This window comes from Biomphalaria glabrata, chromosome 9, assembly GCF_947242115.1.
Source record: "Biomphalaria glabrata chromosome 9, xgBioGlab47.1, whole genome shotgun sequence".
Classification (NCBI taxonomy): domain Eukaryota; kingdom Metazoa; phylum Mollusca; class Gastropoda; family Planorbidae; genus Biomphalaria; species Biomphalaria glabrata.
The window spans coordinates 494,461-520,555 of NC_074719.1; the positions used below are offsets into that span (position 1 = coordinate 494,461).

Here is a 26,095-nt window from a genome sequence, read left to right on the forward strand (position 1 = left end):
TTATACAATGCAACTTTAATTTATAGACAATGGCCCTGTAAGAAGGTAAAGTACCACAATGACCAACTAGCGTTACTTTCCCCAACTACTGTCTGGTGCCCAATAGATTTGGTTGGACTCTCAGGCATCATTCTATGGCCTCCTATGGATCATCTCGGTGAGATGAATGCCTGGGCATTAGCTGTGGTTGGAACGATGTTGCTCACACATCAGTTCCCCCCTCTCCATGCAGCTGATGTATCCAAAGGAACGGCAGTGCCGATACAGTTTGGGGTTAGCGGCATCGCAGGTTCTGCCAGAGTGTAGCACTGGGTGCTGCAAACTGCCTTAGGGTCGCCAGCTCCTGATTTTTCCTCAGGGTTGACTCCCGAAGCCTTTTCCATGATTGGGTATAGCTGCAAAGCAACAGAGGTTTGAATTCAGAGTTTTCCTTCTCCTAGGTGGGTAGCCAGCAAGGTTGTCATAGCAGGAAGTGGTAATGGATGAAAGCACTCCACTACCTATAAAATTCTTCCAAATGGCATGCATCTCGAATAGCCTCTGACAACCAGTCCAACTCATGGCCTTCATGTGTGGCTCAGATATTGAGTCCGGCGGAACTGTTCTCACTAACAGGAGAAGGGGCAAAGGCGAGTAACTGGCACCTTAACCAGTAAGCTTCGGGCAGGAGGGGCTCAGGCATCGTAAGAATCAAAGATCCCATTCTTCAGCAACATTTGAACCCTTAGATCCCCTCAGTTTGGAAGACAAGCACTTAACCTCTCACCCACAGCATCCCAAAGTTAAAATTTATTTAGCATAAATATTTAAATGTCTAGATCCTCTGTTACTATTTGCAGCACGTTTTTCAGCATTATTACTTTTTCAACTAACTGTTAACAGTTACACAAGAAATGCTCAAATCTTATTGATTTAAGCAAGTACTTATATATACAATGCAGCCATTGTAATAGTAATAGTAATTAGAAGCCTAATTTTACAAACTTGAATGACAGCAATTTGGTTTGGAACCTAATTGTCTAAATTTTTAAAAATATATTTTTATGTTTTAAATAAGCTCAAGACATGCCAACCTATTTACCCAAAAAATTATTTCTGTACACTTGATTTTTGAAGAATTATTTTCATAATGCTTTCTAGTGTCTTTATCAATTGATATTAAGCCACATCTGGGTACTGTTCATGCATTACTTTTTAATGCCCTGAGTATCAAGCACACTGATCTAGTTCATTCATGTTCAGATTCTATTAGCTACCCTACTAGATGAAATGCCCATACTCATTCCCAGCTATCCTGCAGGAGGTTTGGGATGCAATAATCTTAAATTGCAAAGGAACATCCAGATGTAACAAATTACTGACAAAAGTAAAAAACACACTGACAACATATTTAATAAGAAAGATACCATGATTTAATAAGTTGAAATAAAACATCATGAATACAAACAATGATTCACTTAAGGTTAAAATCAGATCAGTGAGTAAACACAAGTTCTGTACTGATTCTCTAGTAGATATTTCTATCAAGCTACAATTGATTTCATTGTAAGTCATGTAGCAAGGAGTTGCACTAGATTTGGCGTAGGCTTTGATGACTTTATTTACTGCTTCCAGAAAATCTTTCTCTGTAGCCATCTTTCTATGAACCCTGATAGCAAACATTCCAGCTTCTGTGCCAACACTACAAATTTCCGCTCCTATTGATAAAAGCAAATAAAAAAGTAAAAATAAAAAAAACAACAATAGACCTCTTTTGTTTTTTAACCAATGCATTAACAAACAAATGATTAATTCAAAACTTAGAAAAAAAGCATAAAAACACAGACAATATGGAGTCACTATCAAAATAATCAGTATGACAAGATTCTAAATAAATACTATTCAGATTTATTTCTCTTATAACCACGGCATGGGGGGGCTCAGCAGCCCAAACCAACCTAAGAAAAATAGACAAGGTTCAAAATATTGGTCTAAGGATAATGACAGGAGCAATGAAAACAACACCCATAAGATCTATGGAGAAAACCGCTGCACAAAACTGGCACAAAAACCATCTCAAAAGGACCAATTTCATACAGGAATCTCTAAGCCTAAAAAAGAAACACCAACTTGAAAAAATTACTCTGGAATCCTCAATAAACTATAATGAATCTCCACCCTGGGACGAAAGCCCTCTTCCTACTATAAGGGACCATATTGAAAACATAAAAAGAAAATCTGTTAACAGACCAACAGAGCTCAAGGAAATAGTGAACTGTTTTCTACATACCAATTACCCTAGCAATCAGTGGATCAGATTTTACACGGATGGCTCATCCCATAAAGCCACCACAAATGGAGGAGCTGGAATACTTATCAAATGGCCAGATGGAGGAAAACTAGAAAAATCCATTGCAACTGGAGAGCTCTCGGACAGTCACCGAGCAGAAAGGGAAGCACTAGCACTAGCTGCTACCATGCTAGCAAATCATCCAAGTTCCCCACAAAGTCAGATTGTCTTTCTAACCGATGCGAAAACAACCCTCCAAAGGTTGCAAAACTCTGATTCCTCTTATATTAAACACCTCAGAACAGCACTTACAAAGCTCAACAACAACAGCAAAAAAACTGTTATCAATGGATACCAGCTCATATACAACTAGAAGAAAATGAGAAGGCTGACACACTCGCCAAGAGTGGGAGAACCAACTCACAAATAAACTCTGCACTCTATCCAGAAGAAATGAAGAAATTAATTGTAAATAAAATAAATGAGAAATGGACGAGCTCTCATCCAAATCATAAGAAAGATGACGCTTACTATAAGCTATCCCGACAAGACCAACGTCTTTTGACTCAGGACTGGACACAACAGAATGCGACAACACATATAACGCAAGCTCAAAATTGGAACTAGTCAAATGAACACTCCAACATAACAATGAGAACGAAGAAGAAGAAGAAGAATTTCTCTTTTAATGTAAGTTGATTCAAATGGAAATCTAGGTTTACTTCTGTATACCATTATCAAGAGTAGATGAGAAGACATTAACATTAAGAGTGTTTGTTGACAGGAAAGAACATAGTTTGTGAGAGAATTAAATTTGTAAACAATAACGATCATTGTGGTAACTACATTATGATGAATACACAGTTTTTAAAGCTAATGTACATTAAAATGAAGTAATTGCTATCATACATGAATTTGTCAATAATAGAAATAGTATCAAGTATTAGATTGCAGAGTGAAAGTATAAACTTGAATGGAAGAAAGAGAAAGTAGTCAAGTCTAAACATCAAAGTATGACTAGGAAAATCTCAATGTAATGTCTCAACACCAAATATGACTAGCAAAGTCTCATCTCAACATCAAATAGGATTAGGAAAGTCTCACTGTAATATCTCAACATTAAATTTGAGTACTTCTTTGAACCCAGCTTGGTAAAATAGTTTCAATAGCTCTAATAACTTGCAATCAGGCAACTGATTGTTGGCTTAAAAGGCTAAAAGGCAGCCATAAATGTTTTGTAGTCATTGATTGTCATATGGTTAGGGTTAGTGAATGTTTTATGTAGTGGCTGATTATAAGCTTTCAATAAAGTTTCACTACTTTGCATTTTAAGGGTTCTTATTTAGGATTTTAATGTATTAATCTGGAGTCATTTAATTTTTTACCAAATAAATACCCTTGCTCTTTCCATTCACTACAAGGTATTCCTTTATTTTTTTAATTATTTTTTTATAGAGCGCATCTTTCATGCTTATAACATGCTCATGGTCTAATCTCTTTTAGTGGAAACTTGGAGTAAAAAGGTTTCTGTACTGCATTTAGAGGCTCAGCAAACACAACTAAGCTCAAGTAAGATTTGAGCTCAAGCCCCATTGATAGGGAGCCAAGAGATTTTATCCAAAACTTCTACACATCCCACTTCTTTTAACATTGTTAATTACCCCATAAATATAAACATAATAATGTGAATACATACCTGTACTGTTTGGGCATAATCTAGCCAGCAGCTCATAACGAATATCTTTCTCTACACTCATAGATCTAGCATGTATTTTACATATATGTGTACGGCCCTGCAAAATGATAAGTGTTATGAAATGTTAATATTCAATGAAAAAAAAGTTATAACAAATAAAAAGTTGTAGTAACATAAAGAAAAACTAAACATTTTATTTTCTGAAGACAGGTATTTTAATTTCGGGATCTTTAGCATACCTCAGAGTCCACCCAGCTCTAATGGGTACCTAATATAAGTTAGGGAAAAGGAAAGGCGGTTGGTCATTGTGCTGGCAACATGACAACCTTGTTAACCATGGGCCACAGAAACAGACCTTCATCATCTGCCAATAGACTTTATTTTACTTTTTAGAAAGCAAATGCTTCCAATTAATGCAGTTTAGTTCATAGCCAATTGATAAATCTAAAAAAAATATTGGTGGGGCACTGACCATTTGACCCTAATGCTGAGGTTCCAATGTCTATAACATTGAAACAATAAAGCAATTGTTGGCAACATAAATATCAGACATTTTTAATACAATTGTGTGTCTTTGGACATTTTGTGTATTAAATTATTGTTAATTATTATTATTAATTGTTATTATTAATTATATATCAGTTATAAGCATTCTTGGCTACCAAGTGAAAGTACATTTTTACACCAACAATGTTGCCAACAATACATTAACATTCCTTACATATTTCAAAAAGAATAAAAATTAAAATCCTTAAGTTTCTTTCTTTAAATCATAAAAAAAAATCACACATATAAACATAACACATTATACAATTTATAAATGCTAAGCTATAAACTGCTTGAGTATGTATGTGAGGAGAGCTTCAATTGAAATCACATTGTAGACAAGGTATTTTTGATTTGATTCCACGTTGTGCTTGCTGAGAGCCTAAAGGAAGGACTCACCAATATCCTTTCCCCCCCCCCCCAATATGTCAACAAAAGTTATTGAACCAGAATGCACTGTGCTTGCTATAGGAGCATGGAAGTTGTGCTAATCAAAAGCAATAATAAACTACTGGCCAGAGATGAAGGCTTCAATTCAGCTTTCATCACCACATTTTGAAAAGCATGAACTAAAAATGTAAGTCATTCAGTGTTGCCAGACATAAGCACTGTAATGAACATCTTCACCATCACTTGTTCCACAAGTTTGATGGATCACTGGGTCAACAGAGATGCTGCCCATCAAAGCTTTTCTGCTTTTCTCTTAGTGATAAATCTGAAATGTTGACAAATTACCTTTCTATGTTTCTCTGCTGGCTCAAAACCAAGGACTTTACCAACAAAATAAAACTCTCCATCTAATGAGGTTTGTATCGTCTCTGCTTTTTGATAGCCATGTTGCTTCCCTAAAAATGCAAAATATTTAAAATTTCTTTAGAAAATGTTATGTACTCTTGTTTTCACTATTTTTGTCTAACAGCCTATAAGCATAACTGACACAACTAGAATGACAATTTAAAGTCAAAACTAGGAAAGTTTATATCATACAAAGCAAGATAGAAAAAGGTTCATCATGGTCCACTAGCAGGTTACTAGAGACAGTTATCTATCTTAGAAATAATTTTTTTAGAGTGATTATATGTGTACCAAAAAAAAACAAATTATGTTTCATATCACATTAACAAGCAGTTTGTGACACTTATGCATCAATGAAGTTGCAAGCATAAAAAAAAGACTCTACTTCTATAGTATACTAGCATTACCCTTGGTTCTTCCGCCTGATTTGTTCTCAGGCTATACATTGTTTATTTTGGCTAAAAACTCTTTTTTTTTTCTGCACTTCCAATAAAATTTCCTGCATTTTATTTTCAGCCCAAAAAGCCTAGTATCAATTACATTGAATTCATAAAGACACATACTTTTGGTGTTTGAATTCTAAGAACACTTTTCTCCCCATCCTCAAACAAACAAAAATGGTACATACAATCTTCTTTCTTCTTCCTTCTCATTTTTTTATTGGAGCATTCAGATGACTGGACCAGTATATGAGATTATTTTCGCAGTGGTTTCCAAATCAGGGAACTCTCCATATAGTTTTCTTTCTATTGAGGTGTTTTGGGGCCAGTGTCATGTACAGCCTCTTGGTAAAGAGAGCAGTTTTGGAGGAGATGGTCAGCATTCTCTGGTGACACTCCAAATGGGCAGATTTCAGTTTCTGATTTTGATCTTCTGATACATATGTTGTCGAATTCTCTTGTGTCTGGTCCTGCAGAAAAAAAAAATGATTTTAGATGTTTTTCTCCCATGAAACAGTTCTAAAGGCACATCACTATTCATGATTTAGTTTATCTTTATATATGAATTTTGTAAAAATTTGGTCAGTTGTAGCACCTTTATCTGGAGATGCATCTTATACACATTTAAACATATTTGACACTTATATTTATAGCCTATCAAGATAAAATAGCCTGGGAACGACATGGCCTAAATTGTGCCCATGTGCCTAAACTCAAAACTCAAACCCTGATTACCACAAACAGGGAGGTGCGGTGGCTGAGTAGTAAGGCGCTTAGCTTCTGAACCAGGGTCCATGGCTCAAATCCTGGTAAAGACCCAGCTCTATTGGGTACCTGACATTAGTTAGGGAAAAAGTAAAGTGGTTTGTCATTTTGTTGGCCACATGACACCCTCGTTAGCCGTAGGACACAGAATCAGATAACCTTTACATCATCTGACCTATAGACTACAAGATTGGAAAGGGCAACTTTATTATTTTTTTTTTTTTACCACAGTTTACACAAACCCCCCCCCCTCTCCAGAAAAGAAAAAAACTTTTTTACTTTCATAAATAAAAAGGATGGTAAATGTTATGTCTATAAAACATTACCTAGAAACAAACATTGCAGTCCTTTTGCTTTAACTGCCTCATCTCAGCTTCGTTAAGGGGAACTACCTATGCACAAAATAAACACAGTTAAATAGATTGAACTCAAATTCTAGAAAGTCAATGAAATTTACATAAAAAAGTTATTTAGAAAATGAACTTTTCTCCAAGTCTTCATCCAGCCTTTCCTTCTGTTTTAATCTGAAATTGCATTGATATTGTCATTACAAGTCCTTTCAAAATGTTTTGAGTCAAGTCTAACTCTATTTTTCAATTATCACACTTGAGATTTTGCTGCTAATCTTTTGCCCTTTGTCAACAATCAGCCTAATGTGTGGAAGACATTTGTATAGGCCATGCAGAGCTGAGATTGTCATCTGTGACATTTGTTTTTACACATCAATATTATGCAAAGCCTCTTTCTCCATGCATATTTTTCATCATCTGATGCAGACAAAGCTGTTGTCCTTCAAGGATCCAATTGTTTCCTTTTGAATTTTGCACCTGTCTTTCAAAACAGGTTTTATTTTGGCCTTAAATGTGTGTTCCACTGCCTTCTTGAGAGCTTAATTGTCTCTATCAGAAAGCATCAGTTGCCAGCTCCTCTCATCTACACCAGTGCCAGTGTTGATATTACCTTCTGTCCTCTAATTTGCAAAAAAAAATTATCACTTTTTAGCATGAGACGAATAAAAAAAATGCCAGAGGTAGTAAAAAGATAAATCTGATTCAAACCTTATCTTCAACTCCTTGAAAGAAACCCATTGGTGCTTGAATGTTGTGTGATGGATGGGAGACCTATCCTTATAAAGTTCTTTGCCATCTTGATCTAGAGGAGCTAAGAAAATATCCAAGATACCGGCTTTCAAATCTGAGAGTATCTAGCATCGAAATCTCAAGATCACTGCTCCCAAAGTGACTAAACATCTGACAGTAAATAAAAAAAATATAAAAAACAATTAATATTTATTTTTTCTTGTATTGGACAAAGCATGTATTATTAATATTATATTATTATAGACAATAAGGTCTGAAAGGGGAACTTTTTTTTATGCTTTTTTTTAAAGAAAATTCTAAATAATGAACTGATAGTGAGCTTAACAATGATCATGTATAAGGCTTGTCTTGGAGTCCAAAGATTAGTGAGGAGTGCAGTATTTCCCATGGCTGCGCAGCCCCAGCAGTGACCTACATATTTTGCCACATCCAGGGCAAGCATAACCATTGTTTGCAGGTGGTTAATTCAGATTTTCTTTTCGCCGTCTGCATTTGTCCTCGGCAGCGGATTTTTTTTTGGTCTCAAATGTGTATCCCGCGGCCTTCGTGAGTGACCTCCAGCTGTATCCTTCAGATGCCACATGCAACCAGGTGCTCTCTTCTATGTCAGCCAAGGAAAGCTGATGCCTAAGTTGGTCTTTGAAATGTTTCCGTGGGGCGCCTCTGTTACGTCAACCACCTTTTAGCTCACCAAAAAAGACTGCCTTTGGCATACGTTCATCTTCCATACGGGATACATGCCCTACCCAGCGTAAGTGCCGGACCATAATACATGATCATGTATATTGAGACATCAACCAATCAACTCCCTGCCTACAACTAAAATAAAAAAACTACTTAAATTCATTAATGCATGGCTAAAGCTAGAGCCATGTATCAAAGTTCTTTTCTAAAACTCTATTACAACTGTACAGAAATAAAGTTAAAATGCTGTCAATATGATAATTTGAGTCACTATCTGCTTCATATAGTATGTCAATGTTTCCCAAACTGTTTGCCCACAGAAAGCCTGACTAGGTGTTTCACAAACTACTGGAATAATTAACTAGTACATGAATTAATTATTAAGCAAAGCAGAAAAAAAAAAACAATTTGATTTTATTAGTCCTTCTCCATAAGGGAAATTCTTTCCTTACAACATCACAATGGACTTTGAACTGATCTAGTTTCTGACAGATCATCCATTAAATGATCTCTGTTCAAGTTTGTCTGAATCCATAACATTTCAAACAATTTATACAAGCTATCATTACTTCAGTTTCCTACAGTCTATTTAAGTGCAGCAGGATTTTCTGATTATGTTGTAACAAAGTCAAAGTCTAAAAACAGGCTTGAGTCCACAACACATTTTACAATTCATTTGACAAATATCATTCCTGATATTGACAAAAATATGATCATCAAGTATACAATTTCATCAAAGTTAATCAACCTAATTTTTTCACATGTTTTTGTATGCATTTTATGAAGGTCTAGATATATATTTAAAAATAAGTATTAAATATGAATATGGTTTATTAGTTTTATAGTTTAATTTAAATAAAAGGAAATAATCCATCCTAAAAAAATAAGCTAAGTGTTCCCCTAAATTCTCCAACTGTATGAAGTGTTGAATAAAACTATTTAGTGAGCCTTTAAGAACATAATTCACTTTTTTTGTAAAGCATAATAGTAATAAGAATTATGTTTACACAACATTTGAATAGTAACACAACGATTATATAGGAAACTAAAAGCAGTGATAAATCTAGGAATAAAAAATACTGATAACAGTGAAAATAATTTCACAACAGTTTTACAAGTTTTAATTAATCTTTTAGACATTTAAAACAATGTTTAATGATTATAAATCTGTCTACTAAAGCAAAAAAAATTACTATAATTTTCAAATTAAATTATTGTGACCAAGAAAGCTATCACCCTAACTTCAATACTGCTTACCAAGACAGATTGCAACTTATAGTTCGTCCATTGTGGTTCGATGATGACCACTTTGTCATCCAGGGGGCTGAGGGCTTTGCACTGGGTTTTTATGCCTCCTCATGTGGCTGGTGAGACCTATGTGAGCCCGGAATGTTCGGCCGCACACTGGGCAGGTTATTCCAGCTGAAGCTAGTGTCGTGGGCCTTGCTTTTCTTTTCTGGCGTTTTTCTTCTGCCAGCGTTGTTCTTTTTTCCCCAGCAACCTGTGCGCCAGTTTTCACAGCGCGACGCCATGATGCTCTGTCATGTGTCTCTGTCTCCCAGGTGCCTGGGTCTATGCTGAACGCCTTCAGAGAAGCTTTGAGGGTGTCCCTGAAGCGCTTTCTTTGACCACCTTGCGAGCGCTTTCCTTCGCTTAGTTGGCCATACAGGAGTCGTTTAGGGATGCGGTGGTCTTCCATTCTGTAGATGTAACCTGCCCATCGCAGCTGGGACTGCATCAGGATTGTGTGGATGCTTTGCAGACACGCTCTTCGAAGGACTTCTGTATCTGGTATTTTGTCTTGCCATTTGACATTTAGTATTTTTCTCAGACATGTCATGTGGAAGTGGTTTAGTTTCTTTGCATGTTTACTGTACACTGTCCATGTTTCTGAGCCATATAGCAATGTAGGGAGGATGACGGCTCTATAGACCCCTAGCTTGGTGTTTGTGGTGATACCACGTCTGTTCCAGACATTTGTAGACAGTCTGCCGTAGGATGCACTGGCCTTGGCGATACGCAGGTCGATTTCACTATCGATTTTTCCATTTCTGGAGAGCGTGCTGCCAAAATATGTGAATTTGTCCACTGCATTTATATCCTGTCCATTTATAGTAATGCTTGGATCCGAGTAGGCTTTCCCAGGAGCAGGTAGATATAAGACTTCAGTCTTGTTCGTATTGATGGTAAGGCCAAAGTCTGAGCATGCTCTTGAGAAGTCACTGACGATGATCTGCAGATTGTTTTCAGAGCAGGCATTTAGGGCACAGTGGTCAGCAAATAGCAAGTCTCTGATTACTGCTGCATTTGTTTTTGTTTTTGCTTTAAGCCGCCTCGGGTTGAATAGGCCACCATCAAATCTGTATGATATATTTATCAAGACAGATTGCAACTTAGTTTCTGGATCAATGACAACAACCACTTCATGATTTTCTCATACAATGTAGATCAGAGATTTCTGTGTAAAGAAAGGAGATTCAATTCAGAAGTTGCAAGTCAGAAATACAAAAAGCAACACAAATATGTATTTGCAAATACAGACAAAAATATACCACTCAAGGGTGAATTCATTCATAGAAATTTATGGAAGAATACATAGAAATATGAGAAGTAAATAGCTTGATAGACAGAAACATGACCTGTAAATTACTTGATAGGGTTAATGTTATAATTGAAATTTAACAGTAGACTTCAAATAAGAAAAGAATGTTAATTACAGGTTTCACTAGTTTAGCTAATAGCAATTTGAATATTATTTTACACTTGGTAACTACATGCTTCAACTTTACTCTGTGCAAAAGTGCAGTCCTACCTTGATTTCTATCAAGTGATCTCCAGCCTATATGTTTCAGTTCTTTACCAGCCATTAACATAAGACAATCAAAGCCATATTGTAAATCATGTGAACTATCTGAATTGTTCTTCTCTTCTACAGCAAGATGTCTTCACTCAATGCATAATTCCCCTAGAATGAAGAAGATAAGATAATCCATGCATTGTTAACAGAAAGATGTCAATTAACTGTGATGTCATCCTCTGAGCTGAGTCAGCTAGAGCTGCTCCCAATGTTTATCCCTGTCAAGAATGCCATGCTTTGGCAAGTCTTTCAAAACCTTTTACAACTTACACCTTCAAGTGTCTTTCAATGAACAAATCATGTTGATCATCTGCCAACATAAAGAAGTATACATAGATATTAGCATTTCAAGTCATGGGCCAAAAGCTCAGTCATTTTTCATTTCGCTTCTATATCAATATTTTGATTTTTTGTCGGCTAAATGATTTGTGTACCTCATAGGAAAACAATGGGGTCCAGGGTTTGAACCTCAATGAAGATTGGGATTTTGAATTTTTAGGGTGCCCCTCAGTCCCCCAACTCTAATGGGTAACTGACTTTAGGTGGGGAAAATTAAGGTGGTTAGTTATTGTGCTGGACACATGAGGACCTGCTCATTAACCACTGGCCATAGAAACATTCCCTTGACATCATTTGCTCCATAGATCGCAAGGTCTGAAAGGTAAACTTTACTTTTTGTAATACTTTTTTTTAAATTAATATCCACTGTGCATACTCCATCCCATTACTTCTTACTTATGTATAATAGATTTCTCTTTTCCCTTCCTTGTGTTTCTTGAATCAAGTTCCTTTTTATAGAGCATTTTGATACCTCCACAAAGCCAATGGATTATATTATTTGTCATAATGTCCAAAAGTAGAAACTAATTACTTTATAATGAGAGTGTGGGTATAAGTGTTGTCTATCCAGTATCCAAAACTACACATTTTTCAAGAAAAAATCAACAAATTAAACATATTGAAAAGGTAATAAAAAATTAACAAGGATTATGTGAAGGTCTTTCCGAATTGTATTAATATTTGTGGTTAAACAGTAGAGTTCTTTTTATTTGTTTAAATAGATCATTAAGTGTAATACTTCAAGACCTATATCTAGTTCCTAATCTTCAGACAGGTGATCATGGATAAAATCTGAACATTTTCATTTCAATGTATGGATTCTATGGTGGAAAAATGTTCTACATCTTCTGCAAAGATCATGCTCTGTTTTATCCACCATGGTCAAACACATCAACCTTAGACAAACAGTATCCACCCTAGACAAACAGTATCCACCTTAGACAAAAAGTATCCATTTCTAAATAAAAAAATACATACATATAATTTTCTTTACATATTTAAAAGAAAAAGAGAAAGATTACCTGAGGTGACAGACACCATCAGTATAGCAATATTTTTTTGAGATATCAGTTACTGGTTCGGAAACTGCAGATGGATCAGTCACTGTACAAACTTGGTCAGTAAAATTTGAAAAGTAGACAACTCCATGGTAAACAATAAAATTACCACCTGAAAACACAAATAAACAATAAGAGGATGTAGACACACAAATTATTACAATGTATGATTTTAATTCAATGTGAGCCAAAGGAATAGTTATAACCTTATATAGCCTTAAACACATCAAACATTTGAACTAGTGGCCAATAGTGCACCACATTTTAAGGATAAATGTATAAAATATACAGCTATTTTACTTGAATAAATGTGAATATTAAAGTCAATATAAAAAAATATGAGACGTGTGACAAAAGTTTAACTTAAATATTACATACTGTTTGCGTTTTTTTTTTCTCTGTGTTCTCATTATAAATTGTAGGGTTCAGATATATATATATTTATCGAAGATGAACTCCATTCTTTTCAGATCAGGCAGCTTTCCATACAATCTTTATTCTAAAGGACTGTTGGGGGGCCAGTATTTTGTATGGGCCTCATGATAAAAAAAAATAAAAAAATACATGTTTTGTAAAATGTTTTACTTATTTCGGATGTTCCTTCAGAGTTGAAGATAATTACTTCCTAGTCCAAACCTCCCGCAGGACGGCGGGGGTTGGGAGCGGGCAGGGTTTGAACCCCTGACCATCGATAAGTCCGAACGACAGTCCAGCGTGCTTATCCAGATCTCTTCACTTATAATCTTGTTCTACTGAAAGTGCTTACACAATCACAAAGGATGAGTTCAAGGTATTCCGAATCAATTTTATTGTTAGACCTAGATTAGATCTAGATCTACTAATAACTAATCTAGACTAGATTCTAGATCTATATTCTAACTATTTAAGTTAGCATATCTAGACTACTATATTCATAATATTGTTTGACATAAATGTAGAATCAGATTGAATAGTCAATATTTATTATTGTCGAGGGCAGTGTTTCTCAAACTGTGTGCCGCCGAAGATTTGCAGGTGTGCCGAGGAGTTTTCAGAATGCCACACGTGCAGCGTTACGCAGGTTTGCGTACTATTAATTTTTTATTTTACCTTGCGACGACATCCCAACTTGCAACGACCAGTAATAGTAGTGGACCGCTACATTATGACAGAAAGGGGTGTTAGCTCTTCAGGTTATGGAGTTGTCCACTATACATATATTATTATAATGACTCAAATGTAGGCCGCCTTAGCAGACGCTCAGCAGTTCTTGAATTGGTAACGATTATAATAAGCGATGTGTTTCATGTAAATTTTGTAGGTGTATGCTAATAATAACAAATTATTACTAAGCCTTAGTCATTGTTATCCATGGAGAAATACGTTGGTAAGAATGAAACTGCGAAAGCGTTCAATGAAAAGCATGGAACCAAACAAAGGTACAAAGAAGATTACATCGGATATGGTTTCAGACCTGAAGATTCTCCATTGTCATTCTGTCTGATCTGCAATTCAGCTCTGTTGAATGAGGCGCTTGTTCCAAGCAAATTGAAGAGACACTTAGAAACAAAACATCCAGCTGTAAAAGCGCAACCGAAGGAATACTTCGAAAACATCAGGTCCCTTCAAGTGGATGAATCCACTGACATTAGTGCAAAGCCCAGTTGTTAGCTTTTATTCAGTTCATAAAGGATGAAAAATGTGTCAACAAATTCTTATTTTGAAAAGACTTACCAACTACGACCAAAGGCGAAGATTTTTAAGTGGTGAACGAAAACATTTTGCTATTCAAAGTACAGTGAAGACAAACTGTGTCAGCATTTGCACCGATGGCTGTCCTACCATGCAGGGAAATAGAAAGGGATTCTTCACTCTTGTGCGTCAAGAAAATCCAAATGTATTAGTTGTTCACTGCATGATCCACAGAGAAGCTCTTGCCTTCAAATATTTGATGTCTGTTCTGGATCAAGTGATTCAAGTTGTAAACTTCCTCAAATCTCGACCGCTTGCATTCTGACTTTCCTCAGAGTTTTGTGAAGCAATGGATTCAGACTACTAATGTCTCCTGTATCACACCAACGTTTGTTGGCTCTCCAGGGGAAAAGTGTTAAAGCATGTCGTCCAACTCAAGGCTGAGCTGATTTCATTCTTGGAGGCTGAAAAAAAAAAAAAAAAAGACTTTGGATTTTCTATTCATGACGAGATTTGGTGGGTTAAGGTGACATTTCTCTCTGATTTATTTGACAAATTAAATTCATTGAATTGAAGTCTTCAAGGACCTTCAGAAACCATCATCATTGCATCCTCAAAACTAAAATCATTTGGTTAAAATTGATTGTCTTTGTGGCAAAGTAAAATCACGAAAGGACTGCTTTCGTACTTACAATGAATGTGCTTCAAATAAAGAAATCACCCCCGAAATTCTGGACACTTTGAAACACCTGCAGTCAGTATTGCAGCATTACTTCTCAACAGTTTGAAGTAATGAATATAAATGGGTCAGCTCTCCATTTGGAAACAATGAAGCTACAAATTTTACAACTAAAGAAGAAGAGCAGCTCAATGATTTAAAAAACGATGCAATTCTTAAGTCAAGTTTTCAGAGAAAGCCTGGATGTGTTTTGGATTTCAATCAACAAGTTATATCCTGTAATCAATTTAAAAGCAATAAAAATAATTCTTCCATTTACATCTTTATGGTTTTGTGAGTTTGGATTTTCATCACTGACTGAAATCAAATCTAAGAAAAGAGAGAGACTTCTTACAATAGACGATGAAATGCGAGTTTGTTTGTCGACTTTGGAGCCTCGATTAGATCGCATTTGCTCTCAAAAACAGGCACAACATTCACATTAAACATAATACTGAAAAACAGACAAAATCTTTTTTCCTTTTTATTATAAAACATCTGTTGCTCTTTGTGGTGTGCCGCGAAATTTTTGTAGTTTGTTTACTGTGCCGGCAGACAAAAAAGTTTGAGAAACACTGGTCTAGAGCTAGATCAACATTGTTGTAACATATAATGTAGGCCTACATAGATTGTGATAGAGATCTACTCTCTACTCAAGCCTTCAAGGTCTAGTATTCTAGATGTAGATCTATGGCTACATAGATCATAGATATATTATATACAAAATCTGGATGATGTCTCAGATTAGAGTGTGACTAGATCTAGAGTCTAGCCTACATAATGCTTAGGCTTAGTAGATCATTCTAGATCTCATCTAGACTCTATAGAATAGATCTAGAAAATCTAGATAACATCTAAAATCTACATCTCTCTGTTGCTGCATATTTTAAGCATATGAAACTTAATTTTTATCTAATAGATATAGCTAGATCTAGTCTTCACTTCTAGGTCACTTGATAAGATAAATAAATTTAGCTTTTATGTAGCACTACTTTCATGCTTATAGTTATAGCATGCTCAGAGCGCTATGGTCCAATCTCATTGGTGGACCGGAGGGGATGGGGTATCTGGGAGGTTTTCAGTGCTGCCTTTAGGCGCTCATTAAACACATCTCTGCACAAGATATATTTGGACTATAGTTACAGATAATAGTTACTTATTATTAGATACTAGTATTATATAGATCAGATCTAGCATCTAAACCAAAGAAAACTTTACTATCCAGTTTAGATCTAAGTCTAGGGCTGAAGACTTTTTAAAGTTTTTTTTAGGACTAGGCTCATCAAGACTAGTAACTTGTTGATAAATCTAATGGTCCTAGATCTGTGTTTCTTTTACAACTTTCAAATGCTCTTTAAGATTTGAAGCTAATTACACCTTAGCCCAAACCTTTTGGCTGTTGCGGCTGAAGCACTTCACTAGTCTCAATTGAATTTTTGGTGTAAACTAGGGTTTTGAATTTCTATATTTTTAGGATGCTTCGAAGTCCAACCAATTCTTTATATTACAAGAGTTCTACATCTATTATTAAAATGTTATTGCTATTTTTACTTTTGAAAATGTCTACAGGCTTACAAGAGTTTAGCAGCTTACAACCAGTTCCTAGATGGTTGGGTTCAAGATGTTATGGCTTTTAAACCACTAGCAAAGGTAAGTAATAAATATTGTTATATTATAGTTAATATCTTGATATTCAAAGGTATTTACATGTATATGAGACCAATGTCTTGATATGTACAGGTATTTTAAATATTTTTTTTTCTTTTTAATAGGTCTTCACTCTCAGTGGTTAGCATGTACTGCAGCCCTGGATAGTAATAAGTCAAGATAATAGTGAACAAATAGATGCTATCTTACTAGATTTTTCTAAGGCTTTTGACAAAGTTCACCACCATAGTTTGCTTAAAAAATTAAAATATTTCGGCATTAATGGTCCACTGCATCAGTGGATTAAAGATTTTCTGATAGGGAGAGAACAAACTGTAATAATAAATGGCTCTAAATCAACACCGATAACAGTAAACTCAGGTGTACCTCAAGGAACAGTCTTGGGTCCACTACTATTTTTAATTTACATAAATGATTTACCAAATTGCATTACTTCAGGAACAAAAGTCAGATTATTTGCAGACGATTGCATAATATATAGAACAATAAAAACAACACAAGACACAGATATTTTACAAAGAGAATTAGATGAATTACAGAAATGGGAATCAAATTGGAGCATGTCTTTCCACCCAGAAAAATGTCAGTTGTTAAGAGTAACAAAAAAACTAAAACAAATTAATTCCCCTTATCTTATTCATGGCAAACCAGTAACACAGGCTAAATACGCAAAATACCTAGGTGTTATAATAAATGAAAAACTATCATGGAATCCACATATTGATGAAACTACAAAAAAATCAAACAAAGCATTAGGATTTATTAAAAGAAATTTCTATAAATCAAATAAGAACATAAAACTAAAATGTTATTTAACCTTGGTTAGGCCAATAATAGAATATGCATCCTCCGTTTGGGACCCCTCAACTCAAGAAAACATTAAGAAACTGGAACAGACACAAAATAGAGCAGTGAGATTCATAACAAACGAATATTCACTAGAGTAACACCTTTAGTAAAATCACTAAATTTAGAAAGCCTTCAGGACAGAAGGCTCAAAAGTAAAGTAGCAATCATACATAAAACACTGAACCATAATCTTCAAATACAAAAACAAAATTTAATAAAATACTCTGAAAGACACAAAGATAAAGGCACATTCCTCGTCCCATATGCTAGGACAAATTTGTACAAATACTCCTTCTTCCCTAGTACTATTAGAGCATGGAATGGGTTACCTGAGCTAGCCAGGAAAACCAGGGACTTGGCAGAATTTAAGTCATTGGTTAATATGCATGACGCGTAGGACGTAATCATCTTTTTTGAAGTAACGTCTGTATTATATAAGAAGAAGATGGTATTATTCTATCAGCCCACTGTTCTTGTATAGTTGGACTTGGTGAGTCCTGCACTCATGTGGCAGACATGGATCCTTGAGTCAAATAACCTACTCACTGAAGCCCAGGCTGGCTTTAGAAAAGGCAGATCAACAGAAGATCAAATTGCCTTCATCACACAAGAAATAGAAGATGGCTTTCGAGAATAGAAACCAACAACAAATGTGTGGGTTGACTTAGAAAAAGCATTTGACAAAGTCTGAGAACAAGGTCTCTTGCTCAAGCTAATCCAGCATCACATATCCCAAAGAATGTACAACTGGATAAAGGAATACCTAAATAATAGAAAAGCCTTAGTTTGCATGCAAGGACAAAGAAGCCACACAGTGGGTATAAAAAATGGCGTCCCCCAAGGAGGAGTCCTATCCCCAACACTTTTCCTAATATTCATAAACGATCTAAATCAAACCCTACCTAGAAAAGTTAAAAGCAGCATGTATGCAGATGACCTTGCCATAATTAGCACAGAAGAATATGTAGGAACATCGAAATTTCGATTACAAGATGCTCTTGATAAACTCAATAATTGGTCCAAAGACTGGGGCATGTCCATCAACACAAAAAAGACCACATATACCATATTCTCACTGTCAACAAAACAACAAACAATAAAATTAACATTAGATTTGGAAGCTTTAGATAAAAATGACAGCCCTACTTATCTTGGAGTCACCTATGACCCGAGACTAACCTGGAAAAACCAAATAGATAAAACACAGAGAAAAGGCATCCAGAGACTATCCCTCTTGAAAAAATTAGCTGGCACAGATTGGGGAGCTAATCACAACATCCTGAAAAAGACCTATACCAGTTATGTAAGACCTGTACTAGAATATGGTGCCAAAGCATGGGGCTCAGCAGCCCAAACCAACCTAAGAAAAATAGACAAGGTTCAAAATATTGGTCAAAGGATAATGACAGGAGCAATAAAAACAACACCCATAAGAGCTATGGAGGAAACCGCTGCCCTGATCTCTCTGGATGAAAGAAGAGAAATAAAAATCCTTTCCCAATTCACTAAATTGGAAACCTTGGAGAGGCACCCACTCAGAACAAAAATCCACAAAACTGGCACAAAAAAACGTCTCAAAAGGACCAATTTCATACAGGAATCTCTAAACCTAAAAAAGAAACACCAACTTGAAAAAATTACTCTGGAATCCTCAATACACTATAATGAATCTCTACCCTGGGACGAAAGCCCTCTTCCTACTACAAGGGACCATATTGAAAACATAAAAAGAAAATCTGATTACAGACCAACAGAGCTCAAGGAAATAGTGAACTGTTTTCTACATACCAATTACCCTAGCAATCAGTGGATCAGAGTTTACACGGATGGCTCATCCCATAAAGCCACCACAAATGGAGGAGCTAGAATACTTATCGAATGGCCAGATGGAGGAAAACTAGAAAAATCCATTGCAACTGGAGAGTTCTCTGACAGTCACAGAGCAGAAAGGGAAGCACTAGCACTAGCTGCTACCATGTTAGCAAATCATCCAAGTTCCCCTCACAGTCAGATTGTCTTTCTAACAGACGTGAAAACAACCCTCCAAAGCTTGCAAAACTCTGATTCCCTTCATATTAAAAACCTCAGAACAGCACTTACAAAGCTCAACAACAACAGCAAAAAAACTGCTCAAAATTGGAACCAGTGAAATCTGCCCATGTGGAGTATCACCAGAAAATGGCGACCACGTCCTCCAAAACTGCTCTCTCTACCAAGAGGCCTGCATAAGACATTGGCCCCAAATCACCCCAATAGAAAGAAAACTATATGGAGAGCTCCCTGATTTGGAAACCACTGCGCAGTTCATCTCATGTACTGGTCTAGTCATATGAACACTCCAACATAACAATGAGAACGATGAAGAAGAAGAAGAAATGTGGCAGACACTTTATTTATGCTGGAAGCCAACACCAGGCTAAAAGAGAGTAAGACAGTTACAGGCTTGTTATCTTACTGGATAAATCCATCAGAGCTTAAAAAAGTGTTGCCAACTAAGGTTTCTGAGATTGATATCACCTCATTAAAAAACAAAAAGTTAAATTTGATTCTCTTGTGAACAACATCACTTCTAAAAATAAAAATTTAAAGGCTATTAAATCCAAAGAAACTATAAAGCTTAGTATAAATACTTTTAATTCATTTATTGAAAGTAATGAGTTCCAATCAGATTTTACTGTGTTGTGCTAATAGGAAGAATAGGTTTGTGCCTGTGCTTTAACGCTGCTAGGTCTCTCAATGAAAATTTCAAAACAGTCATTTATTACTGTCATCTTCCTGTCATAAGTACAAATAAATTTTTTGGGCCTGAGACTCTCCTTATTGGGCCAGAAAATCAAATCGGATATGTCGACATACATAACATCCAAAACAGTACATGAATATCTTAGATCAGGGGTGGGCAACCTTTTTGTATCGAGGGCCGCATTATTTTAAAAATTGGGAATGGCGGGCCGCATATTTATATACAACTTATAGAGACACTCTAAGCTAACTGTGTAGAATGTCTTTTAATTCATATTTACACTGTATTATATTCACGTTTCTTTTTTTTCCCCACACTTCACGTTAAGGAATTACAACAAGAGTTAGCAATTATTTAAACCAATTTTACGATTTTTTTTTTCAAATTGTTGTTGTCATTTTACATTAAAATATCCTGACAAATATACAGTTGTACTTAATGTGCAGTATTTTACTTTTTACACTCGTGCATGATGTTCCGGAACTGTGGAACTAGCTTACTAGTTTCTATCCTTGTGACTGCTGTCAAATTACAGTCAGTCAAAATCGACCAGTAGTAATGCTTGTTTAGTCTCCACAAAGGAAAAGGCTTGTTCACTGAATGAGACAATATATGTTCTGGAAGTTAAATGTCGGGACTAGAGAAACTTGCCCATCACCAGAGAATGCTGACCATGTCCTTCAATGGTGCATTCTAAATCAAGAGACCCGAACAAGACTTTGGCCCAAAAACCCTCCTAAAGAACAAAAACTAAAAAAACAAATAATTTTTATTTGTTACTACTAGGTCTAAATCTATTGACTAGATCTAGTGAAATCTAGTCTAGATTATTCTAGATCTACTTGATTATCTATCCTTTTCTAATTCTAGGGCTCTACTCTAGTCACACTAGATCTTGTATATAGTTCTAGATCTAAAATAATTTAAGAGTCTACTAGTACTAGTCTAGATCTATATCTAATAAGTCCTCTATGTCTAAGAACACAGATTATAATAATTATATTAGAGATCTAAATATTTATGTCTAAATCTATAGTCTATAATAGACTTATTAAGAACTAAATTTACATAATGATACATAGAAATCTAGAATCTAGAGATCTATCACCTTCTAAGTCTATTTCTAGATCTAGTGCTAGCCCTACTTCTAGATCTAGAAACTAATTTAGACTATGTAATAAGAAAAGTAGATCTAATAGCCTTATTTAGCATGATCTATGAAAGTATGATAATCTATCAAATCATCTAAAATCTAAAAAACAATCTAGTCTAGACTAGATTAGATCTATTGAAATCTATTCATTCTAATCTAAATCTAGTCTAGATTCTAGATCTAGAAGTCTAGTGACCTAGACCTATCTAGTAGCCTAGTCTAGACTAAGACTAGATTCCTAGATTGTCTAGGTCTAGAGTCTAGATGATGATAGATTAGATAGATCTAGACTAGATCTAGTAAATTCTAGTAGAGTACTGTAGTAGAGCCATTGTCGTGAAAAGAAAGGGATTTGAATGGAATATTTGGCTAATTAGCACTTACTAGATTCTAAGAATAGATCTAATTCTAATATCTAGACCTAGACTACTAGATCAGTAGATCTAGAGATCTATGTCTAGAACTAGATCTAGATGTAGATCTAGTCTTCAACCATTTCTTCGTAAATTTAGGACACACCGGGTCCGGAAGTAGATGAAATGTAAACAATAAACACAGACCTATATATATATTTTATTTTGCACTCAGTATTTTCAATTCGCACTATTAATAAATAATAATAAAATGGCAATTTTTTTTTAGTGTCGGAATTCAGACTTGGAACAAAAAATCGTGAATGCGGAACGGCGGAACATGTGAGCTTTTTTTGATGATTTTGCGGGCCATTTCCGCATAATGCGGGACTATAGGCATGTCTGCTGTAGGTGTCAGCAGGCCGCATAAAACATTCCGCTGGGCCACATTTGCCCACCCCTGTCTTAGATGCAGTTGTGGGATGAATTTTAAACATATCAGCTAATACATAGGCTGGTTGAACAGCACTCACAAAGCTCAACCACAACAGCAAAAAAACTGTTATTCAATGGATACCAGCTCACATACAACTAGCAGGAAATGAGAAGGCTGACACACTCGCCAAGAGTGGGAGAACAAACTCACAAGTAAACTCTGCACTCTATCCAGAAGAAATGAAGAAATTAATTGTAGATAAAATAAATGAGAAATGGACGAGCTCCCATCCAAATCACAAGAAAGATGATGCATACTATAAGCTATCCCGACAAGACCAACGTCTAATCTTTCGACTCAGGACCGGACACAACAGAATGCGACAACACATGTTCCGGATGCTCAAAATTGGAACCAGTGAAATCTGCCCATGTGGAGTATCACCAGAAAATGCCGACCACGTCCTCCAAAACTGCTCTCTCTACCAAGAGGCCCGTATAAGACATTGGCCCCAAATCACCCCAATAGAAAGAAAACTATATGGAGAGCTCCCTGATTTGGAAACCACTGCGCAGTTCATCTCATGTATTGGTCTAGTCATATGAACACTCCAACATAACAATGAGAACGATGAAGAAGAAAAAAGAAGAATAGGCTGGTTTACCTAGAATATTTGAAATAATGTGTGTTAAAAAAAATAATTTGTGTACATTCATAATTATAGTAGTTAAATTATATATAAATATGTGTAAATGTGAGACAGTGTATTTTTTTTTTGTACCTGTATTATATCCAAGCTATCCAATGAGAAATATTTATATAATTTAATATATAGATATATTTATTCAAATCATAATATGCATTCATTTATTTGTGGAAATAAAAGAAATGAATTGAAGTATTGTTTGTATATTAATTATTATTATCTTATCTATTAGTATGAAAATTGTAGATCTATTCATTCAAAAGAGGCCCTTAGTGAAACCTGCAGTACCAGGTTCGAATCTCGTTAAAGACTGGTATTTTGAATTTTGGGATACCTCTGAGTCCAACCAGGTTTAATTGGTATTTGACATTAGTTGGGGAAAAGTAAGGTGGTTGTTCATTGTGCTGGCCAAGACATCCTCGTTAACCGTGGTCCACAGAAACAGGTGACCTTTACATCATCTGCCTTATAGATCGTAAGGTCTTTAAAGTTAACTTGTTTATTTTAAAAAAAAAACATTTTATTTCAAGATCAATTTTTGTAACTATGTAACTGTTTGAATAACAATGGACGCCAAGAACTAGTTGTTGTTTTTTATAAAGTATCTTAGTTAGTAATTCAAATCAAGATATCTGCCTGGTCATGCATTTTGTGTGATGGACTGTTCAGACTTACCAATGGTTCCGGGTTTAAACCCTGCCCATTCCCATCCCCTGTGGAAATCGGTTCTAAAAAGTTAAATCTAAATCTAATCTAGATTGAAAGATTTTAGTCAAGATTATTTTCATAATTTGCCTGTTCTGTATTATGCATACAACAAAAGAAACAATGAAGTTCATTTTAAATAATAAATCAAAATATTTAGAAAAACAACTTGCCTTAAATTTTCTTCTTTGCTGCTTGTTGTTTTAATATGTAGTTTTCAAGTCCTTCCTGTTACTCAAAAAAGCTGGTTTTATTAATCTGTATGTGGCTCTGTTCCAAAAGCAATATAATGAAGCCCGCTATGCATCTTCATCTGAAAAATATAAAATGTGATGAATGTTGTGTTGGACAGAGTTTAAGTCTTAGAAAATGAAAGTTTTACTATTTATAGATTCTGAAAAATTCTAGCTTTATAAATGCAATGTCAATAGACTCAAGTCGTATCGAAATAATTTCTTTTACCATCATTTTTATTAGAAATCAAAAATTAGATCTAACTCTATATTCTAGACTGCCGATACAAAAAATAAAATGTGATTTATTTTTTATTTATATTATATATCCAGAGATTAAGTATCTATTGTATATAGAATTAGAACAGGCCCAGCCTGTGTGGGGGGGAACGAGTTGATGGTGCTACTGTGCACTGAACATAATTTCTTAAAAAAAAATAGATAAAAAAATCACTTAGATTTAGATCTAAATCTATACAGACTCTATGTTTGTTTTTTTCTACAATAGTGCTAACATTTATTTATAGATCTATATAGATCTATTTCAACAATAACAAATGTTTGACCTGAGTAGTTGATGTCTTATTTACAAAGTGAATATCAAAGTGGTAATTAGATCTAGACCTAGAATCTAGACTAGTCATCTTGTAGAAGAAAATTAGATCTAGATCTATACATATCTATGGGATAGGACCAATAGCGAACGCTTTTGTGCCAGTTTTTAGTTTAGAATTTTATAATGAAAACATCTGCGGACTCCTCAGCTATTGGGCTATAAAACTAAATTTGACTCTTTTTTCCATATCAGCTATTAAATTTATAATTCAAGTCAACTTGCGGTATGGGTCGGACATAATCAGCTAACGCAATTTTCGCGGGAGTCATAATGAGCGAAAGGCCGTAAAAAATAGCGAAATAGCATGTTAAAATATAGGAAATTATGCTTCAATTAGTTCTATCATCTAACTTCTTCCATGAAGCATTATAACTATTGTCCTCCTTGTGGCATAAAGCCTAAATTTGTTTTCACTTTTTCGTGCTCCACATCTCCTTTCTCTGCTTGGAAACTTGCGATCAATTTTTTTTCTTAAAAGAAATAAAGAAACTACAAAATTCTATCACGCCACCTTCCTATAGGCTACTCCACGTCGTACTACTCTCCATTTCATAAACTCTCGTTACTCAACTATTTTTTTTTTAAGAAATTATGTTCAGTGCACTTAAGCGCCATCAACTCGATCCCCCCCACACACACAAGCTGATTGACCCAAAGGCAGATCCTGAATGCGATGGATTGATGATGTATGGAGACAGATCTACAACAGCTTGGTTTTCGGGCATGGAGACGAAAGGCTCAGGAGAGATCTTGTAATTTTATAAATGTATATTATATGGTAACTCTTATATTTATTACTAAATATATAGTTCGCGTTTTTTCCTATCCTGAAATCGAATATTTTCTCCTGGAAAACTGTTGGAGATCTGAAAACCTAATCTCAGAATGGTGGGGTAACCCAGTGAAAATGAATTCTGCACTTCTTTTAAACATTTATACACATAATTATCTCATTAATTAGTAACAAGAGGTTAACCAGACAGTTAAAAAAAAAGGAGGAGGGCAAAACAGAGGTCCCCCCCCCCGTATCCCGTATAAGCGCTGTTAAGATCAACTGAAGCGTCATTTCACCCTCACTGGCATAGAGGAAAGTAGCTGCCAGCATATGACCTTTGAGAGACTGTTGGAGAGCTGCGAGTCAAACATTTTAGACGGAAAGAAAATGCAGGAAAATATGCTGGTCGCAACTGGGCGTAGTCATGTGAAACACGTAGTGATGCACTCATCCTTAATCTTCGAAATCGAAGACGTTGGGTTAAGGTTAAAAATAGGCCTATTATTTTAATATTTCAGTTTACAAACAATAACAATAGATAAGACAAAAAGAAAAACAGATTAAATAAGTGACTAAATTATTATTAATGGCTTTTTAAGCTTATAATAGGGGTTTCGCTGAATAGGTTTTCAGTTAAAAAGGTCATTTTGAGCGAACACCCCATAATATTTTTTTTTCTACGGAATGAATAGCCTTAGCTATTCTAGCTAACTATTTCCTCGTCAATTTAGAAGCATAATATTCAAATCGCCTTAAGTTCAGACCTATTCTCGTTTATCTGGAAATGTTTTGAGAATGAAATTTCCATACATGTCAACTTTGACCTTTAGCTACGCTTTATTTTATTGAGGGAAAACAAAAGTGAATATGTGGGAAATGTAAAAAAATGTCTTTGTAACACCATTTTATTAGTTCTGCAG

At 35.3% G+C, this 26,095-nt stretch overlaps 1 protein-coding gene across 1 annotated transcript; it reads right to left on the bottom strand.

Annotated features, from left to right (window-relative positions):
* Positions 1-1,260: 1,260 nt before the first annotated feature.
* LOC129928150 (uncharacterized) lies at positions 1,261-21,879 on the bottom strand. Its single transcript, XM_056041068.1, has 7 exons — positions 21,736-21,879; positions 7,570-7,761; positions 6,838-6,903; positions 5,935-6,216; positions 5,247-5,356; positions 3,966-4,062; positions 1,261-1,697 (listed from the first exon to the last, which is right to left on the bottom strand). Exons 4-7 carry the CDS (start codon positions 5,957-5,959, stop codon positions 1,261-1,263), a joined length of 669 nt encoding a protein of 222 aa, XP_055897043.1. The 5' UTR covers positions 5,960-6,216; positions 6,838-6,903; positions 7,570-7,761; positions 21,736-21,879.
* Between the last annotated feature and the right edge of the window lie 4,216 nt (positions 21,880-26,095).